We start from the raw sequence: 19,271 nt of genomic DNA on the forward strand, positions 1-19,271 counted from the left end.
GTTATTTGGGATTTACTTCGTAAAAAGAGGGACGTAAATTTAATACTACGTAAAAAAAGACTTCGTAAATGGAGGTTTCAGTGTACTGCTCACAAATTCAATCAGAAGTACAATCTGTGTCACTTGAAACTGTAATGTACTTGTTTGCAAACATACAATTTAAAAACTAATTACAAATTCTAAATTCTAATGTATTTTCACCAAAATTCCTATTCTTGTACTTTCTTCTTATTCTGTTTTCGCTTTTCACGCTCATTGCTTATCTCGTATTAGCTTATTGCGCGCTCTCAACTTAGTGTTCTAGATGCACTTCCGCAATTATTAATTGAGAGCTTTCGATGTCTGTACCATTTTTGCATTGGTATAATTGTGTGGCAAGTCCAATCATACTTCTATGCCCAGGGATGTCGAGAAATTTTCCAACCCGAAAAATTCCTAGACCGGACCGGGAATCTAACCCAGCCACCTCCAGCAGGGTCTTGATTTGTAGCTGTACCTTTACTGACCATTCTTGAACTTTGTTTTGCGCTAAAAGTCGTTGCCGTAAAATCAGAGGCGGAATCCGAACACAGAACAAAAAAGGGTTGGAATCCGGAAGGCACAGCACTACAAGAGAAAAAAAATCAGCAACCGAAGGAGGCAGAGAGGATAAACAGCTCGTCTCGAAGTCTCCTATCGAAATCGAACTATCTACGGGAAGTTTTCACAGAGTTCCTCTGGAAATTGCTTTCAACTTTCCCCGGCTGTTTGCTTCTAAGTTCCCGGAAGCTGCTGCTAGCTTCCTCCGGAAGTGTCTTCTGGCACCTCTGGATAGGTTCTTCCCATTTCCGTAAGGAAATCGAAAAATTCCTCGGCTGTGTGGTCACTTTTAGAACAAATATAGGAATTCTTGGGAAGATAAACTAGTTCCCAGGGACTTTAGAAATGTGAATTTGGTTAAATTTCCAGGGACCTAGGAAACAATAATTTTAACTGCATGACCTCCCGAAAAATGAGTTCGTTGGCCATCCTGCCTATAAAAAACGGACACCAAACAAATGATAGTCATTGGAGACGTGTTGCAAAAATTTAACCCATACTGTGGAAGCTTCTGAAGATTAAACACAGAAGTTAACATGCTGAATGGATTTTTCGGATAAACCATAACTCACTGATTTTTTTGCTAAAATTTTATATGCTCGAACTACTTAACATACTGTGAATGCACACATTTCTATGGAGCCGGTGTAGTAGTCGTCGTGGGTGCCGTAAGGCAGACCTGTTGTTCCTGATCGAAGTTCGTACCGGCGGTACAAGTTTGCACCAGATAGACAAACTTTGCTCCCGATAAGTAGCACTGATAGTACTTGCTGGCATCCGAGTGCTGGAAATTACCCGCCTTTGGGCATGTGAAAACGCAAGTCGAGCCGTCGAAGTTGGAATAGGGCGCACACTGCAGCATGCTGATGCTCGTCACAACATCCGCTGTGAACCGACAGTATGCAAAGTACTGCTTGCTAGTGCCATAGTTGGAGAAAATTTTATTCTGATCACACTGGACCGTAACGCAATCCGTGGCGTTAATTTTCTGCTTACACAGATGGGTTACAGCATTGTAAACGTAATTCGGGGGGCACTCGTGCACAGACGAAGCCTGATCGATTCCTTCGCAGTAGTGGTAGATTTGACAATTGTTGGGATCTGATGAGGTAAGAAGAAGAAGTATGAGATCTACTTAAATAGAAAAATCGTCATTTGCGTAACTCACCTGGGTAAAATCCAACACCAGTGCAGGTCAGCGAAGGTGAAGAACATTCTTTTGGGATATCTGACTTCGTAGAGCAGGCACCGTTCACGCAGAAGGGAGTGCTCGGCGAAACTACCATGCAGTTTTTCTCATCACTAGCAGAACCCAAGCACGTCAATACGTTGTTGCAATCACTGCACGAGGAATACACGTTGACACCGTCGCACATCGAGGTAAATGCAAATGGACTTATAGATCGACTCACTAGCGTACCTGGAACTTCCAGTTGAGCTACCGAGAGCGAGAGCAACGCAGCGAAAAGTAACACTTGGAAGGCCATTTCCACGAATATTTTAAGATGATCTGTACTTTGCTAGGGCTTTTATAGTAGTTTGCTTATGGCGAACATTTTTAACTAAGTGGCATAAATTAAACTGCTGAAAGGTCTGTTGACGAATTACGTTACGCATAACAAATTTCAGCGATAACATCCTCCCTTTTCCTGCAGATGATACAGTGAAAATTACGCTACTGAAACTCCCCACCCTCTCCGCATTAGAGCGTTACGCTAGTTGCGAACAGGCCGTAAGTGCGTCATGTTTCATTGATAAGAGATTTTCGCCAAAAGCCTAAACATATTCAAGGTAATTTTTCCGAAACTACTGCAGGCTGAAGGTGGTTTTCGCAAATAAGATACGAGTTAAGCAAACATTTATGAATTTTATGACCAGCGTGGTTTGGGGCCCACAATCGCCTTATCTCTGCATACATTATTCCTATTTGATTCTAAAGCCGGGCTAATCTAGGTGTGCTTCGAGGAACTAAGAAGAGCGTGAAGAGTTAGATTTCAGCGGAAAAAAAGGATGACCTCTTTGAAATCATGATTTTTTTTTTCATGCGTTGTTTGTTTTATATATTTTTTTGCATATCCTCAGATAGCCTAGTCAGTAAAGACACGATACTAGCAAGCCGGGAGGCGGTCAGTTCGATTCCCAGTTCCGTCCAGGGATCCTTTCGGGTTGTACATTTTCTTGACTTCACTGGACATAGATTATATGCATTAGTTGGCCTAAAAGTTCTCAATTAATAACTGTGGAAGTGCATCTAGAACACTTAAAGTTGAGAGGCGGCAAAACGTTTGTTATAGAAGCGTAAAAGCAAAGACAACATATCAAGAAAACTGGCAACTCTTCTATTTTCTCATACGTCCGGTATGAGACAGGCAGAATCGCGTCATCTGTCGCTCAAAGGCAAATGCTCCGAACGAATTGGATAGCAAAGGTTCCATCCTCAGAATAAAGGTTTGTGTATTTGCTCATTTTTCTATTCGTTGCTTCCACCTTCACTTGAGCGCAGCGCTACTGTGTTTGTCGCTTGAATTAAGGCAAAGTTGCCAGTCTTCTTGATATGTTGTCTTCGGTAAATGCCTAAAGAAGAAGCTTAGCGTTGAAAATGAATTTTTTTGAAGAACTGCTCTTTTTGTACACTTTATTTCTAGATAGAGCTGGAATAAGGGCCAATGTCGCAGTGGACTAGAGCTGAGAAAAATAAATCTGAAATTTTGAACAAGAACAGGATTGGGAATTGTCAACCTCATGACGATAAACTATGTAACAACGACAACAACAAAAAGTCAGCACTCATCTGACAAGCACGATGCAACATACTTCTGCTTGAAAGACTGATCTACTGGGCCGTCTCTCGACGAAACATTTTCTATTCTCTAGGGGCATCCCACTCTAAACTTTAGTTCTAATATCAATTGAATATTTTTAAATCTATCATAAGTATTCTTAAGTATTTTTAAGTATTTTCAATCCTGGATAATTTTCATCGTAGTGACCGGTTGCTAGTATAATTGTTTGTTGTTTTAACTTGGACGATTTATGACTTTTCGTCTCGAATTTAGTGGAATTGATAGTAATTTATCCTGTTTTAATTTAAATTATATGTGTAATCGTGTTAATTAATTAGTAAGTATTTTAATTTCATCTATGAAATAGTGTAACAAAGTAAACAATTTTTCAACTAACCAGGCAGAATATTTAATGGACTGTACGTACCATTAGCGTACCATTTACAGTTGCTACAGCAGGAACTATTCGTTGGGATGGTGGACCTCCCCATAGTTCCACTATTTGAGGAGCATACATTACTGGATTACACCGTACTGGCGAAAAAGTTAAGATCCTTCTATGCTACTAGGAGTCAATGATTTTTTTAACTCTACATAGATTTCGTGCTTTTAGGCTTCGGATGATGATGGAGAATTGCAAAACACTCGCTTCGTTACCTTTATGTTCTATGTAGGCAACCAGATGACTCAATGAAGCAGAAGTCTGCCAAGTTTGTCGAGGGGGGGGGGGGGGATACGCACTTTAATATTGTGAAATAATAATTTATGCAATTCTCACAATAAAAAGAACACTTTATTAGCTTGTTTGTATTTTGCAAACATAAATCTATAGCTAAATTGTATAAATTGAATCCAAACAGTCCAAATTAATATTTTAACATTCCACAACCTTTTCTGAAAGTTTACAGCAGCATTTTCAGCCCGTGGAGCATGCTCACTGATCTCAAAAACGCGTAATTAAACCATTCCAACATTATCAAAGAGGGGAACTGTCTACATCGCCTAATTCCTTCTTATGTGCTTTTCGTTCAGTGGGGGTTCGCGAACTCCAGGTTGAAAATCGATGGCTTATAATAAGAGCGTCGAAGGTTCCAAATAGTAGAAATTATTCTCCACTTTAAGATTAACCCATTCGGCGGGAAGCTATGAGATGTGATTCTCGGGAAAGCCTCCACAAATTCTAATTCAACTCCGATCAGCCTAAATTACTTCAGTTAGTGTCACACTGTCAATAGCCTTATTTTCACCGATTACACAATGATGGAATTCAGATCAATGAGGAACGGATGGAAGATTCCCACGACTATTAGCTAGACAGAGTTAGGCCATAACGTGAAATGTTTGAGTGTTTGTAGCGTGGCATAATTCAATTTGTTCTCTAAATAGAAGCCATAATAGGGATAACATTCCGTCACTTCATGTAATGCATTATAAAGAATGAATTTCTTGTAAAGGATGGGTACTTTAAAAAAATTCACTGAAAAATGCTAGACGATATTAGATAAACAAACAAATTAAATTTGTTTAGCAACGGTGGTAACCTAGGTGGTAATAAACTAACGCTAAATATTTCTTAAGTATTTTTAAGTATTTGTAGGTATGTTAGATATTACCAAGAACTTTCTGTGTAGAACGCGAGAAATACAAAGTTTAGAGTGGGATGCCCCTAGTCTATTCTTGTCTTTCTCTCATTTGGTCACGAAACATCTGTTGCGTGACTTTTTCCAGAACGACTTAGTTGTTTCACGTACGTCGGACGACAAGATGACGGAAGCTGTCGACATGGTTATTGACGAAAAAAGTCTGTCATGTCATTCTTCCATTCTGTCGTAACAAAACTGCCGCTGGTCGTTTTCTAGTAAATGCATGTCGCTTTGCTTGCGATTTCTAACAAGCATTAGCATTAGAATTAGCATTATTGACCGCCCACGGTTGCTACTCTGTTATTACCAGATCAGCTGCAATTACACAGAGAACCAACAGATGATGTTTGGGACTAACATTCATCCTCAATGTGTAAAAACTGAAGATCTAATTTTTAGGAATACCAGCGCTGGCCGTGTCCAAATGCAGGTCCAATAGGGAATGGGAAGGAATGTGTTGACGTGATACTCGCTGTGAAGGAAACCGAGAAATCCTCTGCGCTTCCACGAGAAATCACTGGGATGTTGGATGTGGGGAAAGGTTTGCAGCAGCAGGGATAGTTTTTGGTAAACTAATGCTGATTGTAGTGATTTATAATAGGTACACAAACACAAAAACGCACGCATACACACGCACTCGTGAGTATAAACAGAATATAAAATGATATTTATTTGAACTTTAACTTTATTTTAACTTAACTGTAACATAACTTCAACTTAACTTTAACTTAACTTTAACTAAACTTTAACTTAACTTTAACTTAACTTTGACTTAACTTAACTTAATTTTAACTTAACTTTAACTTAACTTCAATCTTAACTTCAATCTTAACTTTAACTTAACTTTAACTTAACTTTAACTTAACTTTAACTTAACTTTAACTTAACTTTAACTTAACTTTAACTTAACTTTAACTTAACTTTAACTTAACTTTAACTTAACTTTAACTTAACTTTAACTTAACTTTAACTTAACTTTATCTTAACTTTAACTTAACTTTAACTTAACTTTAACTAAACTTTAACTTAACTTTAACTTAACTTTTTCTGTAGTGATTTATAATAGGTACACAAACACAAAAACGCACGCATACACACGCACACACACGCACTCGTGAGTATAAACAGAATATAAAATGATATTTAATTGAACTTTAACTTTATTTTAACTTAACTTTAACATTACTTCAACTTAACTTTAACTTAACTTTAACTTAAATTTAACTTAACTTCAACTTAACTTTAACTTAACTTAACTTAAACTTATCTTTAACTTAACTTTAACTTAACTTTAACTTAACTTTAACTTAACGTTAACTTCGCGTATGAAGTAACATAAAAAAAAAAAAACACTTTGAATGTAACAACTCAAGGCGGGAGTAGCCGTCAACAATGCTGATGATGGTACAGCACGCAACAACCACCCTACTGCTTTCTCTCTGAGATGATCACGTTGGTCATGACGAGAGGAGCAACACAATAGTTGGGTAAAGAAGAACTGCATTATAACACACCATCGACTGGAAATGCTCTCGCGACGTGGGGCTTTAGGTAGTGATGAAAACGTCGCTAGAACTATTCCACAGCCGCAGTCAGTTTATGAGCAACAAGAGGGACGCACATTTTTGCCTGTGGACTTGGAGACATACTTCAAGTCCCCGCGTACATCGTACGGGCTAGGCAAAAATGTGCGTCTATCTTGTAAACTGTCGCTTTAATGGCCCTTCGCTCATTTTCAACTTCTATTCAATTTTCATACTGCCGTACTCTAACGGAACTATCCACCTACACTCTTCTAAAGATCATTCTCTAGCTAATAAATCATCACACTAAAGCTTCATGTTAGCATTTCCAACCAACTCTGAAAATCGTTAACTTCGCGTATGAAGTAACATAAAAAAAAAAAAAAAAAAAAAAAAAAAACACTTTGAATGTTAACTTAACGTTAACTTAACTTTAACTTAACTTTAACTTAACTTTAACATAACTTTAACTTAACTTTAACTTAACTTTAACTTAACTTTAACGTAACTTCAACTTAACTTTAACTTAACTTTAACTTAACTTTAACTTAACTTTAACTTAACTTTAACTTAACTTAAACTTAACTTTAACTTAACTTTAACTAAACTTTAACTTAACTTTAACTTAACTTTAACCAAACTTTAACTTAGCTTTAACTTAATTTTAACTTAACTTTAACTTTACTTTAACATAACTTTAATTTTACTTTAACTTTACTTTAACTTTACATTAACTTTACTTTAACTTCTGCAGGCTAGTTTATCTCTAAGCTGAAAAAGTGAATATTTATAATATAAATGCAAAATTCAATAATATAAATGAAATATTATAATATGATCCTAGAGGTGTTTCATCATCGAAGAGCTGAAAGCAAACTTAAATAATTAAAATCCATACATCCCGCATAAATGAAAACTGAAAAAAATGTATTATTATTATGTAAATCTAATGATGTCATATATTCAAATATTCAACGATCTGAAAATAAACTTATCTTATTTAAAACAATGGATCTAACTGAAGGCTGTGAAAAACTTAAGGCTGAGTGAAACTAATCATTACGTTATAAATGAAGGCTGAGAAAAACTAATCATTACGTTATAAATCCAAAGATGTTCCGTCATCAACGAACTCAAAACATGTTTCATCATTGAAGAGCTGAAAATAAATTTTTAAATAATAATATTTCTTCAAGTGTTCGTCGAGTGGTTGCATACGCATCAAAGCTATACAAATAAAACGGCGTCCACGGAAGCTGTTTATAATTTGAGGTCGTCTTGGTTTGAACGGTCATACTCCCCCATCACGGTACGCTTCACCCGAGATCCATGGAATTCTCGAGGTCGCATCCAGAACACATACTACGCCATAAACATAATGTTATAATCATGCAATATATAATGTGTATGGAACTTAATGTGTATAAAATATATAGTGAAATGCAGAACATAAAAATATTGTATGTACTATTTATGAAATAATAAACTTGCAATATTTTATATAAAGCTGAAAAATAAGGAGACACATTTGAAATAATGCCGCTTTGCTTGCGATTTCTAACAAGATAGAAATTACTAGAATTGTGTTGTTTAGACGTGATTTCACCTCTGACTCGAAGTAGCCTGAATCTTGGCGCTGAACTTCCTGTTTGCAGTGATGGGTATTTTTGGAACGGACACAACTGGAAGCTGCCGATAATCGATGTTTGGAATCAAATATGGCAGCGTCCGGTTTTAGAAAAAGTGGTAAATACTGCCAAATACGTAAATTGCGGGATGACGTCTAGAGACCGAAAATCGATGTCCAGCGCCATCTGGAAATCAAAGATGGCGGCTGCCGATTTCAGAAAAAGTGGTTAATACTATCAAATACCCTTCAATATGGGTATTTCCGGAATCGGGATGACGTCTAAAACCCGAAAATCGATTTCCGACGCCATTTTAAAATCCAAGATGGCGGTTTCCGGTTTCAGAAAAAGTTGTAAATACTGCCAAATACCCATCAATATGATTTTTTTTTGTAATCGGGATGACCTCTAGAAACCAAAAATCGATATCCAGTGCCATCTTGAAATCCAAGATGACAGCTTCCGGTTTCAGAAAAAGTGGGAAATACTGCCAAATACACTTCAATATGTATATTTTCTGAATCGGGATGACGTCTACAGACCAAAAATCGATATTCAGCGCCATATTTGGTTTCAAGATGGCGCTGGACATTGATTTTTGGCCATCTTGAAATCAGAGATGGGGCTTCTGATATCAGAAAAGGTGGAAAAAAACTACCAAATACCCTTAAATATGGGTATTTTTGGAATAGGGATGACTTCTAAAACCCGTAAATCGATGTCCGACACCATTTTGAAATCCAAGATGGTGGCTTCCGGTTTCAGAAAAAGTGGGAAATATTGCCAAATACCCATCAATATGGTCAAATTTAAAAAAATGCCGGAAATAATGTTAATTTCCTTCAATATTGGTATTTCCTATTTCAGAAAAAGTGGGAAATACTGCCAAATACCCTTCAATATGTATATTTTCGGAATCGTGATGATGTCCAGAGACCGAAAATCGATGCCCAGCGCCATCTTGAAATCAAAGATGGCGGTTGCCGATTTCGGAAAAAGTGGGAAAAACTGTAAAATCAAGCTGAACATTGCATTAGGTCCTAAGTAACATTGATCGATTCTCTTCGTCGACTTTCTCTTTCGATAATAACTTGAGCACAAAACCGGTTTGTGTTATGTTTGTCATATTAGATGCTAGATAAAAGCTTCTTTTATCGATCTGTGTGCTGAAAGTACCTGGGAATGTATTTACATGGCCATGGGGATACAAAGAGAAAGCCGATGAAGAGAATCTGTCAATGATACTTAGGACTTAATGCAAAGCTCAGCTTGAAATACTTTACAGTATGGATATTTTCGGCTCAAAGACGACGTGCAGATGCCGAAAATTGGAATGCAGATTGAAATTTTCCGTCTATTGAAGGGTATTTGACAGTTTTTTTTTTTAAACAGGAATGCCATCTTAGATTCCAAAATTGCGAACGGTAGCTGCCATTTTGGATTTCAGGTCACTCATTTTCTATTTCTAGATGTAATTCTCTAGACGTCAGTCTTTTTCCAAAAATACTCATATTTGACTGTATTTATATCTTTTACTGAAACCGGAAGTCGCCATCCTGGATTTCAAAACGGTGTCGGAAATTGATATTCGGCAGCTACATGTCGTCTCAAAAAAATCTATATTATTGGGTATTTGACAGTTTTTCTAAAGTCAATGGTCGCCATATTGCATTACAAAATGGCGTCGGACATAAATGGTAGTACTTGTTCGAGATTTGATTTGGGTATTGATGAAGGGTATTTGGCAGTTTTTCCGAATCTGAGAGCCGCCATCTTGGATTTCAAAAATGGTGTTCGGACATCGATTTTCGGCATCTACACGCGTCATGTACCGAAAATATCCACATCGTAGAATTTGACAGCTTTTCAGAAAACAACGGGCGCCATATTGGATTCAAAACTGGCGTCAGACCTCGATGTTTTGGGATGTACGCTTAGTACTTGTTCCGAAAATACCCAAATTTGATAGTTTTTCTGAATCTGAGAGCCGCCATATTGGATTACAAAATAGTGTCCGACATATATTTTCGGAATGTACACGTCATACCCGTTCCGTAAATACCCATATTGTAGAGTATATGACAGTTTTTCAGAATCTGAGAGCCACCATGTTGGATTAAACAATGGCGTTGAACATCGATTTTGGTCTCTAGACGTCATCCCGATTCCGAAAATACCCATATTGAAGGGTATTTAGTAGTATTTCTCACTTTTTCTTAAATCAGCAGCCACCATCTTTGATTTCAACATGGCGCTGCACAACATTTCCGGGTTTTAGACGTCATCCTGGTTCCGAAAATATACATATTGAAGGTTATTTGGCAGTATTTCCCACTTATTCTTAAATCAGCAGCCACCATCTTTGCTTTCAACATGGCGCTGAACAACATTTCCGGGTTTCAGGCGTCATCCTGGTTCCGAAAATATACATATTGAAGGTTATTTGGCAGTATTTCCCACTTATTCTGAAATTGGAAGCCACCATCTTGGATTTCAAGATGGCGCTGGATATATATGTTTGGTCTCTAGGCGTCATCCCGATTCCGAAAATATACATATTGAAGAGTTTTTTTTTTGCAGCATTTCCCACCTTCTCTGAAATTCGAAGCCACCATCTTGGATTTAAAGATGGCGCTGTATATCTATTTTTGGTCTCTAGACGTCATCCCGATTCCAAAAATATACATATTGACGTGTATTTGGCAGTATTTCCCACTTGTTCTGACATTGGAAGCCGCCATCGTATATTTCAAGATGGCGCTGGATATCGATTTTTGGTCTCTAGACGTCATCCCGATTCCCAAATTATGCATACTGAAGGGTTTTTGGCAGTATTTCCCACTTTTTTGAAATAGGAAATACCAATATTGAAGGAAATTAACATTATTTCTCAAGGAACAGTATGAGTGACTAGAATAGTTAGTCGTGACTGGATGGATTCTTGATTTTGTCGTGGTGATCTTGTCGTGCGACAAGAAATTGTTGTTTGACGAGAATTTTCCAGGATGACCATTTTTTAATGTATCTTGTCGTGCGTCAATGACAAACGCGACAATTCCCATATCTGAACAAGAATATTTTAATATAAAATAAACTACTTATTTAGGGGAAATGGCTCTAATGTTGGCCTATGGATCGAAGATTGGGCCCATCGCTAAAAATCTGCTATTTATTAATGTTATCTCGATGAACGCGTCATTGAGACGGTACTAATGGATATTGTTGGTCGCTATTGAAAATTTAGCCCATTGCGTCTGATCTAAGCAGTGTTCACACAGACCCATCGTTGACTTATCTCCTCCCTCGCAATATATTTCCCTGCACCTTATGCTGGTTTCAGATTTGTAGCCTCCTTTTAGCGTGACGTATTTAATGGATGGACCTTCAAGAAATGCACCCTACCGGTTATGTCTTTTCACCTCATTTGTGTTCTCTATCTATCCAGGTAGCAATTTGATGCTTAACAAGTGTTGTTCAATCGATTTTAATTCTGCCTTACATTGAATAATTTCTGTATATGGATCACGTTAAACTTTGTTCAGCTTTTAAACATCTAAATGTGGTGATTTTAATCAGTTGAAAACTTAACGTTGTTTTCCCATCTCGGGGTGTTGTGACACGTTTGAAGGCTTAAATTCTTTACATTTTGACAGCAATGAACGTATTTGTTTACCGACGTAGCCAAATTCGGCCAGAAATACCGCTGTCGCACCTTTTCTAACAGCTTTTCATAGCGTATGTGGAAACCGCTATTGTGCTCTTTCTGAAGAATTTCCTTTCGGAGATTTTCCGGCACGCAGAGTTTCCACTCGTACCGATAATCGAAAACTTCTGTTTTCGTCGGTACAAATTTGTACAATTTCCCCTTTGGTTTACAGTGGTCGACTAGGGTGTGTGCTGATAAATTACCAAATTACAATTACATCATTATTTCATACATCAGCTTGAATTACGTTGATCGATATTACATTTTTTTTTTCTGTGCACTACACCACCGGAGCCAGCAAAGTTCAACAATCCATCGTTGCTTATGCCTTTGTTGTCGTTTGAAACCAGTTTTGCGAGGTAGGCGACGATTGTGAGTATTTCTCGCGTAACTTTTGAAAAGGGCCTAGCCTGAACAATACGTAAAGAGCTAATTGAAACATTGTACGTCGCGTGAAAGTGGAACTTAATGAAGGCCTAAGTACTTTTTCGTAGTTTTTAGTTTTCGGATTTGAAAGATCGTCGGTTACAGTGGCCTGCTTACTGAGCAGAAAAACGCGGTCCCAGGTCCTTACATATCAAAGAGATTTATGGTAAAATCGCTTGTGTATCGTGTATTTTGCGAAACTCGTTGTTGTCGTTGGTTCTGGGTTTGAATGGATACAAACATTTGAGCAACGGTATTATGTGATATGAGGGGCTCGGTGGCCTTAGAGCAACCGTTTTTGCCTACTGAGCAGAACATCATGAGTCTAATCTCAGGCCCATCCACATTCAAGATTCTTCAATCGTTTTAATTGTTAATATGACTACATGGTAATAACAGCAACTCGGTGATTAAAAAGGTGCTCGTCTGCCTAGTGGCAAACGTTTTTGCTTACTGAGCAGAAGACCGTGGGTTTAGTCCCAAGCTCCTTCGCGTTATATGATTGTTAAGACATCAATTCAGCTTATCGTTTACCAAAACGAACCCTGCTGCAAACCCAACCCTCTTATCCAACATCCCAGTGATTCCTCGTGGAAGTGCAGAGGTGTTCTCGGCTTCCATCAAAGCGAGTGTCATGTCAACACAATCCTTCCCATTCCTTTCTTGACCTGTGTTCGGGCGCGGCCGGCGCTGGTATTGCCTAATTTAAGACCACCAGTTTTTACACATTGAGGATGATTGCTAGTCCCAAGCATCGTCTATTGGTTCTCTGTGTAATTACAGCTGATCTGGCAATAACAGAGTAGCAACCGTGGGCGGTCAATCAAGCTCAAGCTCAAGCTCAAGCTCAAATTTGTACAATTTCCCCAATTCAATTTTAAAGTCTTAGTATTCATCAGGGGAAGCCTGAACTTTCTTCAGTAATCCCGTATACCAGTCATCCTCTGATTCGACATCTAATTCTTCGACAGCTCGGGATAGCGCATCAGGTATAATATTTAATTGGACCGTTGGTTTGGGAGTGGCCTTTCATTTGCCTTACATATTTAATTATGTTTACATTCAAAACAAGACAATATTGCATAAATACAAGAAACTGACATACAGATTGAATTCACAATGAACACACATATACCCTTTTCCTCGCTCTTGATATCTCCTGATTTTCTCGCTCGAAGAGAATCAATAGGGTACAGGAACCAAAACAGTCCATGTTCCTCGTGCGCCCCTTTGATTCATAGCATCTTGTATCGCCCTAGGGTATTTCGCCCGACTGCGTTCACAGAAGCTATTTCGCCTCAATGTTTACGTTCTTTGTCCTGATGGTTTGTTACACGCAAACCAAAAATCTATTACAATGAATGTTAGTTCCATTTCCTATCATCCTCTGTTCATGAACATCGCAGCGAATGTTAGAAGTTGACCTTACAGGCGATGTAATGGTTTTTTGCCTTTTTTATTTCGTGTTCTGTCTGTGCTTTCACCTACACAAGCAAGCATTTGCCTTGATTTTTATGTGTAACATGGTAGAACGACGCACACCCTTGCCGCGAATTTCTCCAGCAGAAAAAGCATACGAAGTCGAGTGTGAGAGGAAAGGAACGCTTCTTGTTTGCTTTTAGGCTATCCTTATTCAGAAGTCGAAGCCGAATATGCGAGAAAATGAGCGCTTCATGTTTGCTTTAAGGCTATCCATAATCAGATGCAGTGGAGAAAACACAGGTCTGATAATCGCAACGTTCGTGGTTCGAGTCCAGTTGGCAATCTGTTTCCAATTTTTTTCGACATAGCTAATTTGCCTCACTAATACACTCTACATTTTTCGGTCTCCAATTTTCTTGCATTGGACCGCAGCTAGGTATATCGCATCCTCGGTTCATGCGGTCGCCACTTACATCCTCTGATGATGAATCCCACATAATTGTAAGCGAATTTTACATCCACCGGTTGGGTGTACCATCGACCTTTTGCAGTTTGTTGGATTCCAGATAAATTCATGCGTTGTGGTGTTTTCGCTTATTTTTCATGTATTTTAATCAGGTTTAGAATGTTCCCTTTTGATTACTTTTCCTTGAAAATGTAGGTTGTGTAAATGTGTGGAATGTGTAAAAACATTCTTTCACAAAATCAGCGATGTGCTTTATTTTTGGCTTTTGAATTATATTGTTTTGACGATATTAAGTTTTGGGTTTTCGCTCAATACTCCTATGCGACTAGACTACCATGCGTCGTGACCATGTTACAGTCGCTATAAATCGATGGAGACCTCAGTTAAATGACGGTGGTGATGGTCCCACGGTGATGTATAACAGTATAACAGTTTTCTCGATATTAATTGCTATTTAAATGTGTCACGGTATGTTTAAAGCTAGAAAATAAAAAGTGATTCTTTCTGCAAAATTCTCATTCAGCTCACTCAGCAGAATGCAATCGTAAAAGGCCCAGCATGGAAAAAATAATAAGAGAGGAATCATCCACACTACTACACTCAGAATCATTCATGTTACGCTCAGCTGTCTGTTTTGCTCAATTCTGCGTTCATCGAAGAAAATAGAAGCAATGCGAATACGAACGAAATCAGTGCGGCTCGCACAATCTGCTGTTCTTTTCTGATGTTGTATGCATGTGAGTGAGCAGTAATTGCAAAATGGAACGATTTTTCCCATGCTTGGTCCCACCTCTTACCCCTACAAAGGTTTGACCTGGCCGAGTTATCTTCAAGATAATTAAATATAAACATTTTAGACAGGTTTGCAATCAAAATCGAGCTGGTTACAATTACAGATATAAATTCTCTGTTAAATATGCTTTAGGCATCATCCAAAAACATTCACAGGTGTAACCAGTTATCAAGAGTCCAAGTAATACTTCCATTTACACGTTGTATTAGCTTCCGCAGTGCCAGGACTATATCCAAGGAAACGACTTCCAGCCATTTAAACCTGTATTCCGCACGTGAGGGTCAAACCATTGTAGACGACTCAAAGTTTTACTATTACTACTATAAAATAAAAAAAAAAAACTAAAAATCCATCATCACCATCGTGATGAACAATGTAGTTTTGTGTATATGCTACACAAATTACTAAAATGTCTTTATGACAGTGTCCACACAAAATAATCCGTTAGCAAACTCATTATCCAAAGCAAACCCATCTAGAAATTTCGTCCTACTGCTGGCTTCTTTTGGAACTGTCTTCCAATATCGAAGGGAAGTTTTCGCAGAGTTCCTCTGGAAATTGCTTTCAACTTTTCCCGGTTGTTTCCTCCAAGGTCCTCTGGAAGTGTTTATTGGCACCTCTGAATAGATTCTTCCCATTTTCGAAAGGAAATCGATAATTTCCTGGGTTCTGTGGTCACTTTTAGAACAAATGCATAAACTCTTGGGAAGTTAAACTAGTTCCCCGGAATTAAGAAATGTGAATTTAGGTAAATTTCCTTGGACATCCCGGGTAGGAAAAAAATAGTTATAACTACATAACCTCTCGAAAAATGAGTTCGGTGGCCATTCTGCCTAATAAGCGGACACCAAACAAATGATAGTCATTGGAGACGTGTTGCAAAAATTTAACCCATACTTCTGAAGATCTAACACAGAAATTAACATGCTGAATGGATTTTTCGGACCATAACTCACTGATTTTCTTGCTAAAATTGTATATGCTCGAACTACTTAACATACTGTAAATACACACATTTCTATGGAGCCAGTGTAGTAGTCGTCGTGGGTACCATAAGGCAGACCTGTTGTTCCTGATCGAAGTTCGTACCGGCGGTACAAGTTTGCACCAGATAGACAAACTTTGCTCCTGATAAGTAGCACTGATAGTACTTGCTGGCATCCGAGTGCTGGAAATTACCCGCCTTTGGGCATGTAAAAACGCAAGACGTACCGTCGAAGTTGGAATACGGCGCACACTGCAGCATGCTGATGCTCGTCACAACATCCGCTGTGTACTGACAGTATGCAAAGTACTGCTTGCTGGTGCCATAGCTGGAGAAAATTTTATTCTGATCACACTGGACCGTAGCGCAATCCGCGGCGTTAATTTTCTGCTTACACATATGGGTTGCAGCATTGTAAACGAAATTCGGGGGGCACTCGTGCACAGACGAATCCTGATCGATTCCTTCGCAGTAGTGGTAGATTTGACAGTTGTTGGGATCTGATGAGGTAAGAAGAAGAAGTATGAGATCTACTTGAATTGAAACATCATCATGTGCGTAACTCACCTGGGTAAAATCCAACACCAGTGCAGGTCAGCGAAGGTAAAGAGCATTTTTCTGAGATGTCTGGCTTCGCAGAGCAGGCACCGTTCACGCAGAAGGGAGTGCTCGGCGAAGTTACCATGCAGTTTTTCTCATCACTAGCAGAACCCAAGCACACCAATACGTTGTTGCAATCACTGCACGAGGAATACACGTTGACACCGTCGCACGTTGTGGTAAATGCAAATGGACTTATAGATCGAGATGATGCACGACTTACTAGCCTTCCTGGAACTTCCAGCTGAGCTACCGAGAGCGAGAGCAACGCAGCGAAAAGTAACACTTGGAAGGCCATTTTCACGGATATTTTAAGATGAGCTGTGCTTTGCTAGGGCTTTTATAGTAGCTTGAGGGAGTAGTTTGCTTATGGCGAACATTTTTAATTAAGTGGCATAAAATAAACTGCTGAAAGGTCTGTTGACGAATTACGTTACGCATAACAAATCTCAGCGATAACATCCCCCCTTTTCCTGCAGATGATACAGTGAAAATTACGCTACTGAAACTCCCCACGCTCTCCGCATTAGAGCATTACGCTAGTTGCGAACAGGCCGTAAGTGCGTCATGTTTCATTGATAAGAGATGTTTGCCAAAAGCCAAAACATATTCAAGGTCATTTTTTCCGGAACTGCTGCAGGCTGAAGATACGAGTTAAGCAAACATTCATGACTTTTATCATCACAGCATGGTTTGGGGCCCACAATCACCTTATCTATGCATACAATTAGTCCTATTTGATTCTGTAACCGGGCTAATCTAGATGTGCTTTGAGGAACTAAAAAGAGTGTGAAGAGTTAGATCTCAGTGGAAAAAAGGTGATCTCTTTGAAATCATGATTTTTTTTATGAGTTATTTGTTTTTTTTGTGATAATATTCTCAGATGGCCTTTTGCATTAAAATCAAAGTTTCAGGGTAATGGGACGAGAATTTAATGTTGTGCATATCCTTAGATACCCTATTCAGGTGGTGAGGTGAGGAGTCCCGTCGAGGAAATCTTTCGGGCTGGAAATTTTCTTGACTGGGCATAGATTATATGCATTAGTTGGCGTAGAAGCTCTCAATTAATAACTGTGGAAGTGCATCTATGTTGGGAGGCAGCAAAACGTTCGTTTTAGAAGCGTAAAAGCTTAAAGAAGAAGCTTAGCGTTGAAAATGAAAATTCTTTGAAGAATTGTAATTCGCCCGGCTGCGTTCACAGACGTCATTTCGCCCCTATTTTTCGTCCGCTAGTTTTTGACATTGTTTGTTTCGCCTCAATGTTTACGTTTTTTTCCTGATGGCTTGTTACTATCGACCTTTTGTAGTTTGTTGGATTCCAGATAAATTCATGCGTTGTGGTGTTTTCGCTTATTTTTCATGTATTTTGATCAGGTTGACAATGCTTCTTTAGCGGCACCGGTAGTGTAGTGGTAAGCACACACCAAAAAATTCTGAATTTTACTGGCGATGTAAACATCCATGCATGCAAACATTCATACATGCAAACTTCCTTTTCACGTAAACTAGCAGCTTGCAAGAAATGTTGCAAACAAAAGTGGACAGTTGCATACAATATATGGAATATTGCATGACATGTCTCATAAATTTACACGATCTATAATCTAAACTTGTATTATATATGACGCTCCATTTATGTGCATCATAGTAACGGAAATTTACGCTACTTTTTTTAGCTGTGCATGATTAACTCTTACCCCAGCAGGTCTGGGTTCCAGGGTTCAGTCCCAGTCGACGCCGCCGGGATGTTCTGAGGCATAACATTTCTCTTCTCATCAAAGCCGTTGGTCCCCTGTTCATGAGTTGATGGGTCGATAGGTAGGGTCTGGCGTTGGTAGCATATATATATATACAGCCATTCCATAGCAAAACGATATAGTGGTTCTCAGAATTTCGTAACAATTGGCAGTTTTGTTCCTTATCGAAAAATATTAGACCCAGTGGCGTCACGTGAGAAAATTCACTAGTTGTGCACCTATTTTATTTATATTTTATCTGTAACAGTAGAAGCCAATTTTGATGCATAATAAAAAAAATGGGATACAAATCTTTCGACGGGGGTACCTGCATAAAAAATAAACGAAATGATGATGGGAAACAGTTCTGCTACCAGTTTTGCCTACTCTTGCATAGAAACATTGATTTTCTTTTTAAGTCTCATGTTTATGATATATGTCATCGTTACTCACCGTTTCCTAAGCAGTAGCGTTGAGTTGACGCCAATTGCGATTTCCTCGAAATGCTCCACTTCCCGCGCAATTTCCTCGAGCATGACACAACCAACAATTTCCACTTGTCCATTTTCGGAAAGTTCCGCGTTAACATTTTACCATTTCTTTTACATGTCGTTTTCAAGTTGTCCAACTTTAGTCGTGGGACGTCCATTCTCGCAATAAGCATTTATTCCTCCATGGATCTTCTGGCAAACGGTCTTTTCAGGAGGTCATCAACAATATCCTGTTCCACGATTCCTATTTAATTTTGCACTATGCTATTGGCAAATCAAAGTTGGCACTCGTGGAGAATAGAAGAACTATGAAGGTGATGATGGTTTCAAAATTTTCCACGGGGAGGTATACGAATGCAATCTTAAAATGCTTTTATTTTGCCAATGCAGCATTTTATTTAAATCTGGTTTCTGCTACAGTGGTAGAAAAGCTGAAATCTATGTATACACTTCAAAATTTGAAAAGAAATTATTTTTTGACGTTGGATAA

The 19,271-nt window shown here is 38.5% G+C and overlaps 2 protein-coding genes across 2 annotated transcripts; both read right to left on the reverse strand.

The window, feature by feature from the left end:
* Positions 1 to 1,198: 1,198 nt before the first annotated feature.
* On the reverse strand, positions 1,199 to 2,066 carry LOC135711577 (uncharacterized). The gene is made up of 2 exons (XM_065234452.1): positions 1,748 to 2,066; positions 1,199 to 1,680 (listed from the first exon to the last, which is right to left on the reverse strand). Exons 1-2 carry the CDS (start codon positions 2,064 to 2,066, stop codon positions 1,214 to 1,216), a joined length of 786 nt encoding a protein of 261 aa, XP_065090524.1. The 3' UTR covers positions 1,199 to 1,213.
* Positions 2,067 to 15,987: 13,921 nt separating this feature from the next.
* Positions 15,988 to 16,852, reverse strand: LOC135711633 (uncharacterized). Its single transcript, XM_065234502.1, has 2 exons — positions 16,522 to 16,852; positions 15,988 to 16,454 (listed from the first exon to the last, which is right to left on the reverse strand). The coding sequence occupies exons 1-2, from the start codon at positions 16,850 to 16,852 to the stop codon at positions 15,988 to 15,990; spliced, it is 798 nt and encodes a 265-aa protein (XP_065090574.1).
* Positions 16,853 to 19,271: the final 2,419 nt, after the last annotated feature.

The sequence above is a fragment of the Ochlerotatus camptorhynchus genome, unplaced genomic scaffold, assembly GCF_037179485.1.
Source record: "Ochlerotatus camptorhynchus isolate MF236.1 unplaced genomic scaffold, CSIRO-AGI_Acam_v1.1 ptg000434l, whole genome shotgun sequence".
Lineage (NCBI taxonomy): Eukaryota > Metazoa > Arthropoda > Insecta > Diptera > Culicidae > Ochlerotatus > Ochlerotatus camptorhynchus.